This window comes from Calonectris borealis, chromosome Z (genome assembly GCF_964195595.1).
Source record: "Calonectris borealis chromosome Z, bCalBor7.hap1.2, whole genome shotgun sequence".
In the NCBI taxonomy this organism is placed as follows: Eukaryota; Metazoa; Chordata; class Aves; order Procellariiformes; family Procellariidae; genus Calonectris; species Calonectris borealis.
In genome coordinates, this window is record NC_134352.1 from 50,739,145 (window position 1) to 50,758,662 (window position 19,518).

The 19,518-nt window shown below is 38.1% G+C and overlaps 1 protein-coding gene across 1 annotated transcript in view; it reads right to left on the bottom strand.

Annotated features, from left to right (window-relative positions):
- The window catches only part of CNTLN (centlein), a 221,234-nt gene that overhangs the window by 159,700 nt on the left and 42,016 nt on the right, over nucleotides 1–19,518 (bottom strand). Inside the window, exon 4 of the mRNA XM_075136251.1 lies at nucleotides 15,928–16,012. Within this exon, the coding sequence (XP_074992352.1) occupies nucleotides 15,928–16,012 (85 nt within the window). The remainder of the gene's footprint in view (nucleotides 1–15,927; nucleotides 16,013–19,518) is intronic.

Genomic DNA, 19,518 nt, shown 5'->3' on the forward strand with positions numbered 1-19,518 from the left:
AATACATTAGAATACTGTTTCATTTGCACTTTTAGCATAACAAAAATCAAGGCAAAAAGTAGAGTTCAAAATTCTCCAGAATTCATGAAGATAATGAGAAATAACTATTAAGTGAGGCAACCGAAAAGATTATGATACAAAACAGTTGTAAAAAGGGAATAAAGTCTAACTGAATTTGTAGCTCAAGGTAAATAATACAACTGTTCAACACAGACAGCAGTTTAGTGTACCCACACATAGTAAAATCTCACTGCCATCAAAAAAACAACTTCAACTTTCTGTGTTAAGATGCTTGTATTCTATTCTTATGGCTCTCACTCTTAAATGCATGTTAGAACTCCGCACTTTTCTTCAGGAGTCTGTTTTAATTCCACGTACTGTTTTGTCCTTTCCTTTCCTAAATCAAAACAGCATTTATCTAAAACTTTTTCCTAGCAGTAACGCTGTAACTGTAGTAAGAAACAGATGAAACTTTTATCTCAGGACAAAGATGCAACTGCTTCGCCTTTAATATACCAGCTAAATGAAATGTGTTCAGAAACATAAAGAGTTATCAAGATGTGCTGGTTTTGGCTGGAGTAGAGTTCATTTTCTTCATAGTAGCTAGAATGAGGCTATGTTTTCGATTTGTGCTGGAAACAGTGTTGATAATACAGGGATGTTTTACTTAAGTGCCTACACAAAGTCAAGGCCTTTTCTGCTTCTCACCCCACCCCACCAGCAAGGAGGCTGGGGGTGCGCAAGAAGTTGGGAGGGGACACAGCCGGGACAGCTGACCCCAACTGACCAAAGGGACATCCCGTACCACATGACGTCACGCTCAGCATATAAAGCTGAGGGAAGAAGGAGGAAGGGGGGGACATTCGGAGTTAAGGTGTTTTGTCTTCCCAAGTAACCACTAGACATGATGGAGCCCTGCTTTCCTGGAGATGGGTGAACACCCATCTGCCGATGGGAAGTGGTGAATGAATTCCTTGCTTTGCTTTGCTTTCATGTGCGGCTTTTGCTTTCCCCGTTAAACTGACTTTATCTCAACCCACAAGTTTCCTCACTTTTGCTTTTCCGATTCTCTCCCCCATCCCACCAGGGGGGAGTGAGCAAGCAGCTCTGTGGGGCTTAGTTGCTGGCTGGGATTAAACCAAGACAACAAGAGGATATACCTTTAGATTAAACCTGCTGATAACATACATATGGGTTTTCAACCAGATGGTTAAATCTGGTTCACATGCATGTCAGACATGAAAAAGAATGAAAATGTGCCGAGAAAAAAACAATTCATTTGAAGTCATTTCAACAACCATTGATTTTGAACTTACATGTAACAATTAGGGCAAAAAAAAGTAACTATGTCACCACTGAACTCAAAGTAACTCACTCACAAGAAGAAACACAGGTATTATAGGTAGCAGCCCTGCATACAAAGCAAGCTGTGCAGGGGTAAGCAGGGCTTGCTCCACCTGTTTAACAGAAGAACAAACCCTGCAACTGGGTCAGCATGTGAGAAAGGTAATGTAATCCAGCTAACTTGTGTAGCAAATGTTGAAAACAAACAACCAAGAAAATGTTTAGTAAATAGTGTAGTGAGGCATGAGAGGTATTTTTTTTCTGCACTAAAAATTTAACTTTATCGAGGAAAAAAAGTAATTATCTTTGTTGTACCTTATACTCAATAGCAGCCACAGTAGAATTCAAAGAATATAAAAAATTATGTACTTTCTAACAGTGGTCTTTAAAAACATGGAAAAGAAAGTGAATGTGAATTGAAGAGAATGGAAAAATGAGAACTAAAATTGAGAGAAAAGTGAAAGAAAATACAGAAACTTCATATTCTCATATCTTGGATTTTTGCCTCAAATGTCGTTAATTCCAACCATCCGGAGGGGGGGAACAACAAAAAAAACAAACAACACACCACACAACAACCAGAACACAGCAACCAGAACTAGGTTGTACTTAAAAGTGTTTAATTGGTAATTTAATCTTGAATCTACAGCATACTTGTTTATTTTTTATAATATAACTAACTCTCCTACACAGACTCATTCTACAGCACTGACACTTTGAACAGACTCCAGTCAAAGTTTGCCTAAGATTATAGATTCAAAACCATTCTTCCATTTCCTCCAAAGAAAAACTAAACCTGAATTTCAGATTCAGAAATTTATACGAATTTTTTCTCAGAGAACATAACCCAGTGCATAAACCTTCTCAGCCTAGTTTGTTATCAGCAGAGTTAAGGAAGGGATAATGAAATTAAGAAATCTCCTCTTAATTAAGGACTCCCCTCTTTCATATTTTGAACCTTCTAGACACCAGGCTCAATTTTCAACTATTCAAAATATTTGCTCTTCAGATATATTATTACAGTTACAGGAACAAATTGTTGCTGGCAGAGATAATTTAGTTGTATCTTTAAAAAGGTATGAATCCACATTACCATGGAAAGCATCAGTTATTTTGTTTGCCTCCCTCCCACTCCCCAAGTTCTCATAGAATTTGAGTAAGCGGCTCCTTTGAGACTTCCTTCCAGCTCATTACTATTTGTTTAACATTTATCAAGACAAAATCTGTATTTGAAGAAGACTCTTAGAAATTCTACCTATCTGAAAGAGCCTATTGGCTCTAACAGAGTTAAAAATTCAGAAATACATGGTCTCACAAAATCTCAAAGTGCAGCTCCAGCTCTTTAAGGCATCTAATTTTTGAGTACACAAGCTACACCATGTTACTACTTAAGTTTCATTATACACTGTGCTGAAACTGGTAAGCATATGTGTATTTGTGAAGTGAAATCAAAGATCTTTGGGTCCTGTTTGGAATGGGATGTTTTCCAGCGATTTGAGGATAAATGGAGACATGAAGGTACAAAAGTGCAACTAGCTGTTTCAAATGTTTGTTCCATATTGCTGAGATGAAATTTTAAACTAAGCTACTTACTTTGCATACTTTGCAAGATAATCAGACAGATTATCCTGAATCAGACTCACACACTAATTACTTATCCCCACAACTGACCCACTTAAGACTTTAAATCAATCAAAAGGCAAATACGCCGTATCAATCACTAAGCAGCAAACTCACCTGAGTAGTCTACAAAGTTGTCTACTGCAGCAGTAGTGAAACATTATTTAGGTAAGTTATACCTGCATGGAAAAAACCCTGTTCTTTCAAAGCATTTTTCTTGGATACCACTTTGTATGCTCTTATCTTTTCCTCTAAATGAATTGAACTTTTACTCTCATATCTGCTCATTTCACATGCTTATAAATAAAGGGAAAAAAAAACGGAGTATTACTCGGGAGCCATGACTAGGTAGAAATAAGGATCATAAAGAAGAATTTCTGAGATACAGACAATTACGTAAATTATCTTCTGCTTTTGCCTGTGCAGCTGTTTTTGCACTTCTCTTCCTCAACCTATGAATTACCTTGTATAATAGGAGGAAGAGAGTAAAGACGGATTTCTTACAGCAGAGAATACAAGCAGTGTTCCTAAAAGACTACCCGACTCTGGTAGGCAAGTGAAACAGCAGAAAAAAACCATACCTGATCAACACATGGGGCAACCTCCCACATGAGGTTATTTTGACAGACTTCACCAGATAAAAACACTCATCAGGAATTCATCTATTCCCACAGTACCTACTGTTTTTGTCTAGATACCATGAAAGACAGGCTAATGCTACACAAGAACTATCTCAACTTACACTTTGCATTGACTGCAGTCGTACTTGTTTGAATAGAACAGGATAAAGGCAACGTTCAATGGGCTTTTGACAGCTTGGTGCTCAAGAATTATAGAATACTCATGTAACTAAGACAACTAGACTACACTTCCAAACATTTTTCCACAGACAAACTTCCAAATACAAGAAAGAAAACTGTATTCTAGAATTGAATTTGCTCCAATGAAAACCAAAGGAACCTGATTTTACTCTTTTGTTTAGCTGGCAAGAATCAAAGAGTATCCCTTGTATATTGCTGGAGCCCAGAATGCTCCAGGCAACAGTATGTACAAAGACAGAAACACTGTGACCTGGTGGAGCAGGTCTTTTGATGTTTAAGAGGACTGTCATTCCAGAATTCATTTTTATCCTTTCCCATGGCATCTCTTTAGCTACAACACAATACAATTTTTTTTCTTCCCTAATAATGTCAAATTGTCTACCTGCAAAAACTACTTCTTTTTTAAATACCTTCATATCAACCTGCAGAGGAAGCAAAATCACATGCTAAGTCAAACCGAGAAAATGAGCTGCGAAAACCACAGATCAAAACTGAAAGGGGAAAAAAGTCCTTTTTGTCTTAGCTCTGAACACCTCAGAGTCTTTTCATAGCAGTAGGATGTTACACTTATCTGTCAATATTTCAGATGAATAGATATACAAAAAGTTTTTTAATTGAACTTCATTTTTATCCAGTGTTAATTTAGATAGTATACTACCGTATGGAGACAGTGAAAGTGGCAACAAAAACATAACTCTTTAATGCTAGGAGTCTGTTTCCAAAAAGAATATGAGTTAGGATACAACTATCAGGAGTTATGGACTGTTTGATGTTGTAGACATCATCACTGAACTTCTAGTCTTCAGTGAAAGATTTTTTAATCTGCTACATAAAAAGCAGAAAGGACTATGAAACAACAGCTGTACATGCTATTACTGGATTACGTGTTCTCCAAATTTTTATGGTTTTGGGGTGGATGGGGGAAAAAACCACCACTCATAGTTCTGCAGTTTGAAATTTGATCAGACTGCATCACTGAATCAGTATTGCATATGTGCCTCTATACAAGTTCATAAAATGTAGATAAGAGCAGGTTTTATTTCATGTCAAGAAATTAACTCAAATACCTACTGATAGTTTATTAAAATATCCCTAAAAATCATTCCAGCAGAAATGCAAAGCTGACACATATATTCTTCACTGCTGCTGCTAACGATACAGAGATGCAATAACATATCTTGTTTCTGTCATTGGCTGCTGAAGCACTTCACGAAAAACCTCAAGTCTCTGCACCACAATGTTAAAAGTGTCCATACTTGACTGCAACAAAGGGACATGCATTCAATTTCTACTACCAAAGGGCTAAGGGTAACAAATAAACATTATATTCTGTGCTTTCTTCATTACATTCTTTATCAAAAGCTTTCACTGTTCAGTAGTACACTTCCAATATACCACTTAAAAAAATAAAAATGAACACAAACAAAGTAACTGGAACTGATGAAATATTGAAGTATTTCCCCCCAAGCAGTGACTTTTAATGAAATCCTGACACCTTAAGCAGAAATAAAATTAATTTATTAATGAAATTATTTTATTACAACTTAAATATGAAAATATTATTCTTTCTTTTAAACTTCTTTTCTTCAACATTTCTACTTCAAGATTTACATATTTATTTTCTCACTTTCATCATCTCTTTTTCCGCATCAGGTAGCTGAGGTTGAGGAGTACCACACTCCTAACTTTCTCTCCTCCCTTCCAACTTTCCTTTTTTTCTAGCAGGAATTGAGCAATAAGTAGACACCACTAAAAATGTGCCAGTAACGTTTCATAGCTTTCCTTGATTTAGCTTTCTCAAATTTCTCTTTAGATTTTTCAACTTTATTAATCCTCATGTTTCCAAACTTGAGCACTCATACGCATTTTTAACAAATAACACTCCCAGTCATATTCTCACATAGTCCTCCCAAATAAAGAAAAACACAAAAGAAAAAAAAATAAAATGAACAAAAGAAATACGCTCTTTCATCTCATGACTATTCATTAGATTCTTTAATTATTTTCAGATGTAGGAGGAACAGAAGTTCTATGTAAATAATTCATGAAAACGTCACCATATGTTATAGAAGTCATCTGCTGCATTTTGCAGTCTGTATGGTGTCCTTTCATAGTCAAAATGACACTAGCTAGTTACAATATAAAACACAAGTTATTTTTAAATCCATACTGTTCCAAAAGTAAAATGCCAACAGTGCTACCTGATTCTACAGTATCCTTCCAAAGGATGCCTGTATTCACAATTAAGTATTCAACTTGGAACTTGACTCCTAACAAGGACAGAAAAAAACAAAGAAAAATAGGAACTGATGTATAATGGATTAAAATGTAACTCACGCAACGGTATTATGAGTACATATCCCATTATTAATTCCTATTTTTCACACCTGCCCTTACACTATAACTATGTTAAATAAATAAAAAAAAACCCAACCGTAAAGAGAAAGGAATTGAAGTGGGAGAGCTCACTTGATTTTCATACCACCAGAAGTTTATTTGTTCTTCCTTATCCCACCCCATGCTTTCCAGGACTCCCTGAGATTAAACAATTTAAAGAATTGTTTCTGAGAAAAAGAAGGATGAAACTGCAAGCAGGCATCTGCAAATCCATTCGCAAACTGAACGAAAATTTTTGAACACCTATTTCTATCAATAACAGACGTGAAATAAAACACAGTAACTTAGAGATGTATACAAGGAGAAACACTCTTAAAACACTGTCCATTCAAATGTGCTTACCTACCATTTATGTGGAGAAAAAGGGCACGTCTTTTTTGCAGGAGGAAGAAAAGAAAATGAACATTCTTTAAAGCTCTTTTTTAAGAGGATCAAGTAAAATGGTTCTACAGAGAAGACGACTAGAAATATGAGCAGCTGACTTCACCCTGCAGGTAGGGAATATGTATCTACTCCTCTACCACTAGTCAGTCTTACTCTTGAATTCTCACCTGACCCATAGATTAAGGAAGGGTCAAACAGTATAATCTATTATAGACACCATGTTCCCTACTGCCCTCTTTGGACTTATCTGATGTGATTAATTTGGTGTCTTCAGCAAAGTTTGCCATCTTAATCGAACCACCTGACAGAATTTCCTAGTGTTTGAACATGAGGTGGAAATAAACTGTGACTTTATGTAGTGTATCAGTCAGTCTTGCAACTCTAGCACCTCACTTTCACTAGCAGCAAAGGAACCATCTCCGGCCAACAATCTGCTAAGTAGGTCACAGCACTGACAAAACTTTTTTTATGATGTGCACCATTTCATTCCACTCAAGCTGCTCCTTACAACTACACTGCAGCACGCTCCCTCCTTCATCCACTAAAAACAAAGCTCTACTACTCTCTTCACTTCTTACAATATCCTACAATCCTTCGTATTCCTTCTGCTGGTTCCTTCTGCTGCACAGGCATAGTGCAAGCAAGTGCTATCAGCAGCTGCATTTTTGTGTTGACAAGGGAGCCAAATATTGTTTCTGGCACATGCGCAATAGGCTTGCCATCTCTCAAACACGGAATACAGAAGCTCCTCGCCCTGCAAGGGGGCAATACTTAGAGGCAGTTTTTCACAAAAACCCACCTCTAATTTGGAAATGAGAGAGCACTGCCAAAAAAGAAAAAGTGTAGTTTCATAATAAATCTAGCACCTCTCCCAGTATAGCATGTATTGCAGTAATGCATCTGCTAGATTTAGAGATTAACTGTCCATTTTCCTCTAATGAGGGTATGACAGCTCTCAGGATAACTACAGCCAACACTGACAATATAATCTGACATCTTGCCATAGCTCTAACATCACCTTAACCATCAGCTGCTCTAAATAAATCCCCTTTCCTCTTTTGTCTAGTGATTCTCCACACCAGGACAGACTGGATTTTCTGTAGGCCCTGTAACACAGCACTGTAAAGCAGCACTGTCCAGTACATTGATACTTTTTCTACTCCTTCCTCTCTTCTTAGCACCTATATTTTGAAACTATGGAAAGTAGCAGAAAATCCAAAGTGTCTTCTTACCCCCCATTCTCTCAACTAACTCCAAATCAAAACCAACAATCTGGTAAGATGAGCTTTTCTCTTCTCTTCATTGAAGAGCACGATCTTGATGGAACTGGGTATTTTTTTTTCTACACTTTCCTCCTCAGCAAGGCCTATGCAAGGTCCTCAGAGTGAGTTAGCCGCTGTCTCTGGAAGTGTGCATGACTATGTGAGATCTGCAGGAAACGATACCTACTAGCATCTACTCCTGACACAGCACTATTTCATTACACTCACATACATCAATGCCACCAGATCAGGTGTAGTAAATAAAGAACAGCTGTTGCTATGATTAACTTTTCGGACAAGCTCCATCCTAAGTGTGGTCAGCAGATTCATAAGGGCAGAACCTAATCTCAAAGGGCACTGCATGCTTCCTTCTGGTTGTCGTGGTTTAACCTGGCAGGTAGCCAAACCACCTGCAGCTGCTCACTCACTCCACCTCCCCAGTGGGACGGGGAGAGAATTGGAAGGGGGAGAGTGAGAAAAACTCGTGGGTTGAGATAAAGACAGTTTAATAGAACAGGAAAAAAGGGAAAATAATAATGATAATGATAAAATATACAAAATGAGTGATGCACAATGCAATTGCTCACCACCCGCGCTGACCGATAACCAAGTAGCGATCGGTACTTCCTGGATCATGCCTACCCTTCATATACTGAGCATGACGTCACATGGTATGGAATACCCCATTAGCCAGCTGGGCTGGCTGTCCTGATTATGTTCCCTCCCACCTTGTGTACCTAGCTCAGTCAGTAGGCACGGGAGCTGTCCTTGGACTAGGAGGGCACTTAGCAACAACTGAAAACATCAGTGTGTTATCAACATTCTCCTCATACTAAATCCCAAACACAGCACTAGAAGAAATTTAACCCTATCCCAGCCGAAACCAGGACACTGGTCCTTAAGGAACAATAATTTTCTTGAACTTGAGAAAATCTGCCTGTATTCAAGTAAGAACCCATGATATATGAAAAAATTCCTCATCATCAACATCCTTAAAGGGGGAATAAAATCCAGCTTCACCCTCTTAGAACTATACTGACTTTACAATTAAAATAAAATTTGTGTCACTACAGCAATCAGATAATGTACTGAACACAGTTAAGAAGTTAATCTCTTCTACGGTAAAAACAGTTTCCAATGGCTTTTGAAACCATTTTTATCTCAAGAAAAAAGGCTATCCTATTGTAACCCTAATTGGCTACATGGTAACTATTCTTACCTGGATTGAACAAGAAATTTCCCAAACTAGACCCCAGCTCCCCACAGAACGAATGAGATCATGAAGATGACCTCCCTCTTCTTTTCAGACTTGAATAGTGAGCTCTGCTAAAATAAGAATCGAGCATTTCAAACCAGTGGAATGGGCAGAGGAACATCACATTTCTTTATCTAGTGTACTTTTTCCTGTCTAATCCAAGCTATCATTTCAGGCTATCTTTGTAGAAACACCACTGAGAACAGGAAGGCAGCGTGATAAAGATCCAGAAGCTTTAACCAACTTCAGGTTTGGCTACAGAGGCAAATTACCGGAAAAGTGAAGCATGGATTTACACCTGTATGAACATCCAATATAGCTGCTTTTTTGCGGATTAAGTAGGAAAACGCCCTCCCCAAAATGGAGTAAGCTACCTCACAGAAATACATGTTCAACTTGCAGAGAAAGCACTCCTATTGGGAATTCACACAAAACTACTAATGAGCTGTAAAGGTACACTGTAATTTACAGCTTATTAATTTCTTCAGACAAACAAGCCCACAGGTATTAGCCATAGTCATCATACCACCTACCTCAGGTAGCTTTCTATCAGTAAACCAGAATCAGCAACTTCCAACTATTTGAATAATAAATACATTTTCCTCCCCGTATTTTTCACTCAGGCCAGCTCCTTAACAAGATTTCTTTCCCTTAATTTTACAAGAAAACTACAAGAAGATGGCAAGCAGGAAGGCACAAAGACATATGATAATTCACTGATGCAGTTCAAAGGGGCTACATAAAACAGACAGGTTTCACCACTGAAGGCTGATCTCTTTTCCAAGGTACAACCTGAATTAAAATGATCTTTTTAAAGGAAAAAAGTGTCAGTGTCCTCAGATATTCTTCACTTGCAATATCTCTAAATCTCATTCACTGGAGAAACTTTTTTTGCAAAGAGTTTACAAACTTCGCATAATCTCATCACTACTGACACATTCATCTAAACTCCCTATTACCGAAATTATCCTCATGTCCCTCATTACATAAGAATAATCAAGGTTATATGCTACTGGAAATAAAGTGTTTAGATGGCAATAATGTGTGTATACATTTCTCTTAATTTAATAACAGCATTTTATTACAAAGAAAAATACAATCAGGTGAAGGTACAAAAGTTAAGAAAAATTTATTAGTGTTAATTAATGCTTGAAGGTAGAATTATGCTTCTTTCAATTGGACCCATTAAAGGGGCTTTAATATAGATTTGCACAGCAAGCTGAAGATTTTCAAGTGCAGATAATGAGGCAAGCTAGTACTATTTTAACCCCTCTGGAGTATAATCAGTTGATAAGGTTTTGAAACGTTACAAGGTCTAGGACAAAAAGATTAGCTTTAGTTCCTCCAGATCAAAATTGAAACCTAATTAATTAACAACGTTATAGAATCAGAAAAGGTTTACTGATACTTTTACACATCTTTCATTTCATCTTCTAAGGAAAACAGGTGAAGATACTTTAACTTATCTATTGCATGAATGGCAGAAGACTAAGTTTCCTGTTCCTATATTGTCCTCTAAACTAATTGTTTAAATTAAAAAATTTTAATGCATTCTTCCAAAAAATCTCGTCTTATTTTAAAAGAAAAAAAAAAAAAGCACCAGTGATCTATTTGAGATATACACAAATATTATAAATTAAATACACCAGATAGGAAATGTTTCCTGAGAAAAGGGAGAAGGGGGGGGGGGGAGCTATCTGCATCAGCCAGCCTTCAGAAGAATAATTAAAATTGTAGGATAGTGACTTATCCATTTTAAGGCAGCAGTTAGAAACTCTTTTCCTTGAAAATCACAGAGAAATTATGGCAATATATGGCAAGGATGCATCACTACTGAGAAAAGAGTTTTGAATCACTGTGTAAAACAAAAAATGACGGTAATAAGATCAGTATAGCAATCTAGCCACCAACCTCAAAGCAGTAAGATTGTTACCACACAGCATTTACAATAAATATGTATATGCCAGATGAGGCACAGCTGTGACTATCACAACCCAAAGTTACCAATCAACCAATTACAAAGACGAGAATTTTAAAAAAATAAGGAACAAAGGGAAAAATACATTGGAAAACTCCAATACAATATATTTTGTACTGAATTTATGTGCAATAATAGATCAAAAAAAAATTAAGTGCTTTAATAAATACTACATTTATTTGAACCTTTAAATGATACATTTTGAAATGCTCCACATTATTTTATATTTAAAATATTTAAAACAATATGCAGTTATGCAATGAACTCATGGCAAGAAAAAAAAGTCTTATACATTTACGTAAAACTGAAGATTACACCATCGTAATTTAGCAAAGGTGCAAAGCAGATTGAAGTCATACTAAAGGACATGAAAGTTCAATGCATGTACTCTGTTACAAAGATATTAGACAGCAGAAGTTTTGCAAAACACTGATTTTTACCCTTAAAGCCACAAGTCCCATCCTCACAAATATTTGAGCACTTTTTCTCCCCATTTCAGTTATACAAAAGTGATTAAAGACCATATTACTTCTCAGTCATAAATTTCTAAATTAATTATTTTAGTTCATTTTCAGTAATATCCATTAAAATGGAAACCCTTCAAACAGTTGAAATATCTCATTACAAATAAAGCTAATTTAGCTCTCGGTATTAAACAACTACATGCATCTCACCTAGGGTGCGCAGAATATGCTTTCTTATTTACAATAATCTTAAAAGGGCTTTTAAGCATGTCAGGACAAAGTCTTAGCAGAATACAAGAGAAGAAAGATCATCGCATGTTCTCCTTCTAGGGTTTTGTTGTTTCTGGCAGCAATATCAGCTCGCATACATGTCAAATTATGAGATACGTCATTTATTTGCCTTTTTTCCCCTTAGTCAGCATGGATTCATACAATCAGCTGTCTGGTGACCATTCACAAATTCCTAGTAAATTCCTATGACAAATGATATGGTTGCAACTGGTATCTCTGTACGATGCGTGAAGGGGAGGGAAAAACAACAGAAGAGATGACTGGATAACCTCACCTTCCTAGACGTAACAGATTGGTAGACTGCAATATGCCTTGAAGTCTTGCTGTCTATACTTTACAGAAAAGAATGTTCATTGTCATTACTGTCAAAACTCACAGTTTCATAAGCAACCTATTTGCATGTTAATTACACAAAAAAAATCTTTTTCTCCTTAAATGAACAAAGAATCATAGAATCATAGAATCATAGAATCATACAGGTTGGAAAAGACCTCTAAGATCATCGTGTCCAACCGTCAACCCAACACACCATGCCCACTAAACCATGTCCCTAAGGGCCTCATCTACACGTCTTTTAAATACTTCCAGGGATGGTGACTCCACCACTTCCCTGGGCAGCCTGTTCCAAGGCCTGACCACTCTTTCAGTAAAGAAATTTCTCCTAATGTCCAATCTAAACCTCCCTTGGCGCAACTTGAGGCCATTTCCTCTCGTCCTATCGCTCGTTACTTGGGAGAAGAGACCAACACCCACCTCGCTACAACCTCCTTTCAGGTAGTTGTAGAGCGCGATGAGGTCTCCCCTCAGCCTCCTCTTCTCCAGGCTAAACAGTCCCAGTTCCCTCAGCCGCTCCTCATAAGACTTGTGCTCCAGGCCCTTCACCAGCTTCGTTGCCCTCCTCTGGACACGCTCCAGCACCTCCATGTCCTTCTTGGAGTGAGGGGCCCAAAACTGAACACAGGATTCGAGGTGCGGCCTCACCAGTGCCGAGTACAGGGGCACGATCACCTCCCTGCTCCTGCTGGCCACACTATTCCTAATACAGGCCAGGATGCTGTTGGCCTTCTTGGCCACCTGAGCACACTGCCGGCTCATGTTCAGCCGGCTGTCAATCAGCACCCCCAGGTCCTTTTCCTCTGGGCAGCTTTCCAGCCACTCTTCCCCAAGCCTGTAGCGTTGCCTGGGGTTGTTGTGGCCGAAGTGCAGGACCCGGCACTTGGCCTTGTTGAACCTCAAAAAAAACAAAATAAATGAGAATGCTCCTTACTACATCGTTCTCTATGCCAGCTCCAGTCTTTCACTACTGAACCACCGAAACCTCTCCAAAAACTCAGAAAATGATCCTCCTCTTGTTCAATCCTGTGGCATCTCAGCCAATGGATGAGGCAAGAAGGTCAGAATGACACCACCTTCGTATACAGCCTTTACATACGCCACTGGCCATTGGCACCGTCTGGTGCCCTTCACAATGCCTCCCCCTCCCCCCAAGTCAATGACACTCTAAGGGAAGCTATTTGAAAGGGCTGTATTACAACATGCATTAAAGTTGGGACGGTCATCAAAAATGCAGTTTCTGTCCTCCTCATCTGTTAATTCCTCCCATCCTGTTGCCAAGTCCTCCTTTCCCGGCTGCCACATTTCCTTGGTTCTAGTTACATCTTCAGCCTCTCTCCACGCACAGATGGTAACTGCATCACACTATCAATTTTAGATTTCTAATCAATTTCAATTTCAGCTTCTAAAATTGATCTGAAACCACAGCGAGCAATCTCACGGAGAGGCACACTACAGGTTCAGAAGCTGCCACAGCAGGCGGCCCTTCTTAAAAGCACATTACTGCACACAAATTCTTATAAACTCCTCACACAGGTATTTTTCTCTTTCAGCTAAGGATAGGGTGGAAATGCAGGAATAATCATGCATTGCTGGTTTATAAAAATGATGTGCATGCATGCACCAGACACATTACAAATCACACCTACAGCCATGACGACACAACACCACACAGAAACTCCAGCCACTGCTGTAGTACAAAATAGGAGGACGAATAACCTCATTTCAATGGTGTTTCTCATCAGGCAGCAGGTGTATCAGGTTTATTTTGAACAAACCAGAAGCAGGTAAGCTCTGGAAACCTGAGTTTGTACCACTGGCTACACAACTGACCTCAATTCAAGCAAGGCCCTAGTAAAGGCCATCAGAAATGTGAGGAAATTCACTAATGATCTGCATGATGGGATAGAGTGCACTCTCAGCCAGTTTGCTGATGACACAAAACTGGGAGGGGTAGCTGATAGGCCACAGGGCCGTGCTGCCGTTGAGCAACTGCACAGGCTGGAGAAACGGGCTGAAAGGAACCTCAAGAAATTCAACAATGGGAAATGAAACGTCCTGCACCTGAGGAGGAACAACCCCATGCAAGCTTGTATGCAGGGATCCATGCACCTGTATACGCTGGGGGCTGGCCAGCTGGAAAGCAGCTTTGCAGGAAAGGACCTGGGGGTTGACCACGAGCCAGCAAAGTACCATTGTGACAAAGGTGGCAAATGGTACCCTGGGCTGCATTAGACAAAGCATTGCCAGCAGGTCAAGGGAGGTGATCCCTCCTCTCTACTCAGCACTAGTGAGGCCACACCTGGAGTACTGTGCCCAGCTCTGGGCTCCATAGTACAAGAGAGATATGGAGCTACTAGAATGAGTCCAGTGAAGAGCCATGAAGACGATTTAGATGCTGGAGCATCTCTCCTATAATGAAGGGCTGAGAGAGCTGGGACTCTTCAGCCAGGAGAAGAAAAGGCTCAGGGGGAGGCTCATCAATGCATATAGATACCTGAAGGGAGGATGAAAAAAAGACAGAGCCAGGCTCTTTTCAGTGGTGCCCAGCAACAGGACCAGAGGCAACAGGCACAAACTGAAACACAGGAGGTTCCCTCTGAACATCAGGAAACATTTTTTTTCACTGTGAGGGTGACCAAGCACTGGCACAGGTTGCCCAGGGAGGTTGTGGAGTCTCCATCCCTGGCGATATTCAGAAGCCATCTGGACATGGGCAACTGGTTCTAGGTGATCCCTGACCAGATGATCTCCAACCTCAACCATTCTGTGAAAAACTATGTATCAGTCAGCCTTTTATCCCCAGGAATGGAAGGATTCAGACATATGAAAGCATACCCTCGACCTTTGTCTGTGTTTTTGCTTTATTATCTGTGAAGTAATTTTAATTCTTTTTCTCTTCCTCTATATCACACTTGGTCTGATTATGACTTTTTTCTTATTAACATTCCTAATAATATGGAAAAGCACATTCTGTCTCCTCACAGTCTTGAGAAGGTTATGGAGAAAAGGAAGATGCAGTATTTATTGTTCTCGTGTTTATCTAGTATTTGTTAGTGTTGGATTTCATAAGTATCATACTTCAAATACTATGAAGGGTTCAAAAGCTTAGATTACTTTTCAAAGAATTATTTTGATTTTTAGAAAATGAGTTAATATTTCCTCAATTTCACCAATGGCTTGGCTCAATACATGGTTTTCATTTAAGTTTTTTTTACTAACACACAGCACTCAGTTTTGAGTGAACAGTTCAATAGGGAATGCACATGCCATAAGACTTATGTATGACATTTTGGACTTGTCAGTATTGTTTTATAGCTTACGCTAACAGTTAACTTAAATATTGTAGTAGGTTAGTAACACTAAAATACATAGCTGCATTGCTTTTAGGATACTACATGTTTAGTCCTCATTACTCTAGAAATGTTGTATTTTTGTATTTGTCAAATCTTTCCAAACCACGGGCACTTTACAAACCTAAACATAGTTAGAACTCTTCTAGATTAAAATTCAAATTTAGATCAGTCCATTACGGAAAATAAGTCAATGAGTTGATAAAACTTTTCAGAAAAAGTTTCATCTAAAATCATAGGAACTTTTTAGGTGAAAGGTCAACTGTTTGAACAACTCAGATTACTAATACTTTATCAGAAGGTTATCATCTCTGAATCACTTGCAACTTTCACCTTAAAAGACAACAGCAAACTCTTTTCACATCTTAGGAAATAAAAATTTGATAGAAGTTTTCCTAACTGCTCTACTTAAAATTAATACGAACCTGTTCTAGGGTTTCTATTCTGCTGTCTTTGGCTTGCAAAATCTCTAAAACCCTTCTGTCCTTGACTTCAGCTTTCTGCTTTTCTCTGCAAACAAACAAAAAAAATAGACACTTTATTAGACATAATTTGCAGTTAATCATTTGAATTTTTCATGTCCTGATAATGAATGTCATTTTAAAGCACAGAAAATTAAATTATCTGAACCTGACAGGCCTTGCAGAATTAATCAGGGAGCATATGGCAAGTGACAGCAAGTTACATCTGTAAACAGCTAACACAACTTTGTTCAAAAAGAAACAGAAGCAAGAGGTCTTAAAATACATTTTTAAGCAGCTGAAATTATCTATCTCATTCTTTCCCAAATACAGAAAGCGTAATTGTCCACAGTCTCAGCAAAATGCTTTTTTCCCTTGTTGGCAATGTAGAGCCACTAAGTTGCTTGGGTTTGTGAAGTCCTTCTCTCAACTACACGGCATTTCTATGTCTGAAACAACACTTTTGAACATCATGGATAACTATTTTACTATCTTTCACATGGATAGAACCTATAACTTCTACTGGGGGAAAAAAAAAGACAGCTCAGAAGCTTGGTAATGGGGACAAGCAGAGCCTCTCTATGTGGTTAGTAAGTGCAGGGCTATAGTTACCTCTGCAACACTTCGTAGAAAACCAGATGATGAGTCATTAACGCTTTGTTTAACAAACCACTTAATTTCATTGCTATCCCATTTCTTGACGGAGTTTTAAATGCTGATGCCCTTACTGGCTTCTGTTTTAGGCAGAAAGAAAACAAATGCTGTGATAGTAAGGATACACAGATTCCTTAGTACCAGACAGAGTTCCTATCATATATCTGCAACAAAAGGTGTGAGAAACATATATTCCCTAAAAATGGCCAAATACTTCAGGCATCCCCAGCACCACAGGTGACAAAGAACCAGAAACTCATTCATATTATCCCTGCTTTCACAATACAGTTAAACTTCCATTATGGCTGGATATAAGCCACCCCTAGAAGCTAGAGAATCCTACTTGCACAACTTTTGCTCTACCAAAATGGGAATGTTTCAGAGGTGGAAGGGAATGGAAGAGTGGTACCCATGAGTCTCTAAACCTGATCAAAAGTGGATGAGAATATCCAGCTGTTCACAAAAGGCTTCATCGACTGAAGCATTCTGTAACAGAGACCAATAAGGATAGTAGATATATGGGCAATTATTTTTCTCCACTATTATGTATTACTGCATATTCTACTGTTATCAGTGATTTTAAAGGCTAAACTACACTGTCCCCACAGGCCATCCAATACCATGGTTTTTTTAAATAAAGTTCTATGACTGCTAAAATATCTAGTCTGATCTTGAGTAAATAAAGAATTAAATAAAAATAGTATGGAATTTAAAGCAAGGTTTTTGGAAACAGAGATTTCAAGGCATGGTAACTCTAAGTAGCACTCTCCTACTGCAAATACAGCTGCACTGATGTGTTGTAGCAGTGGAAGAAAACTAAGAAAAACCTAGCTGAAAAGATACATATTTAAATGACATATAGTTAGGAGAAACAAAAATATATGGGATCTTAAGCAGTTGTATGGCATTCAAAAAAAAAATCTACTTCAATAAAGAAAATAATTCAGGAGCTGTAATGAGCAGAGAACAGTGAAACCATGAATATTTAACAAGTATTCCAAAAGAAATTTCATGTCTGAAAGGGATTTAACATTTTAACTGAGACAGAAACTTAACAGAAAAATGCACATCAGATCCTGACCTCAAAGCAAATGATCACCTGCAATCAGAAGCATCAAGGAATTGTCATGATAGGTTGCTAGGAAGACATGAGCAGTGAAATACATAGTACAGCCAGTTTTTCACAGTTTCTCTTCGAACATCTACTAGAACTGAACTAAGCAGACTGCAATTACAGAGATCCATGCAAATATGAAGTTATGTGATGTATTCTAAAGGTTACACTGGGATGTCCTTTGAAAAACACATAAGGACAAAAAAGAGAGCACAAGACAGAAAACAACAAACAGGTTTCATAATACATGACAGTTAATGAAAATGACCCACCCTGTTTATAATGCATAACTAGTTTACAGAAATCACATTCTCAGTCAGGTTTTAAAAAATGGTAACAGACTTTCTCATAAGCTTATTAAACTTTGTACTAAAAGATATTGGACAACTTGAAAAATTAGGAGTTGCTACGGAAAAATGTCTGAGAATAGATTATTTGTATAATACTTATCACAGAAGTTTGTGCATGTTCCTGAAACAGGTTAACTGTTCATCATAGGTATTATACATTATTCCACAACTTATATGAACCAAAAACTGCTCCAGTATAAAAATACCAATGCTTCTTCATACTTAATTACTTTGCTGTAGGGTCCTTAATGGCTATCAACAATTGCCCTTTTTCAAAGATAATAGTTGCAGTACAGAAAACTCAAATATTTTGGGAACAAGGTATCTCTCTCCCATAAGCACATTACACCATAATCTATCTGAGGAAGTGATGAACATAGATTAATCTATGTCTAAACTGTCTAAGTATCATAGCACTCCAAGTTTCCTCAGGTCTTAATTACAGCTAGACAACTTAAGGATTTAAGATTAGACACATGCATAACTGCTTGATTCAAAATTTTAAGAGCTTCAGAAGTCAAAAAGCAAAGCAGGTCTTTACCACAAGGTACTTAGAATAGTAATATGTAGGCACCGAAAGAATCATACAATGCAATACACACGCACACAAGCCCCACGAACCACTGAATAGCATTGCCTCCAGCCCTCAAAACAATCCTGACCTTAACCGCTGGCTGACATGTCCTATCCATTCTTTGTTCCCACAGTGATGTATTTCCCCCTCCATTTTAATTCAGCTGTCTTTATTTTAGATTTCTACTTAAATTAAACTATTGCTCTAACCACTCATTCTGTATCTACCATCCACAATATGCCATTGTCTTCCCAACTCTCTAACCACCACCTACTCTCACAAAGACAACCTTTTTTAAAACGAGACCCAATTAAACACAAATACTGGAAAATTAGCCTCTTAACTCAGCTACGCAATCATCACTTGGAAATTTATTAAACTTGTTTTCTAATGGATTAATTGATCTGAAAACCTGATGGGTCAGGTAGATTTCCCAAAGCACAGCTCAAAAGAACTCTACAGTTGTGGGGTTTTTTTATTTATTTTATTTTAAAAAGAGAACGGGAAGAAAGTGAATAAACCAGTCAAGAACCAAGGAAAAGAACAAACTGCTCTAGAGAACTGAAAAATAGTATGCACAGGTAACTCTGGTGTATTATTGGTAGCCAAGAATTTATGGAGCCCTGTGACTTTAGGACAAGACTGCATGAAAGAGCTTTGAAGAATAAAGTCTGGGATTGGAGAGAAAAAACAGACCTTTGTTAAATCAAAAAATGTGCCTGTAACACAGACACTAGCCAGTGGTTCAAAGTCCACTTCTAGTTAAATGCAGTATTTTCCCTGTTGATCCGATGCTTGGTGAAACAGTCCTTCCAACAAAGCTGTCAAGGAACGAAGTTTATAAATACAGATCTATCATCATC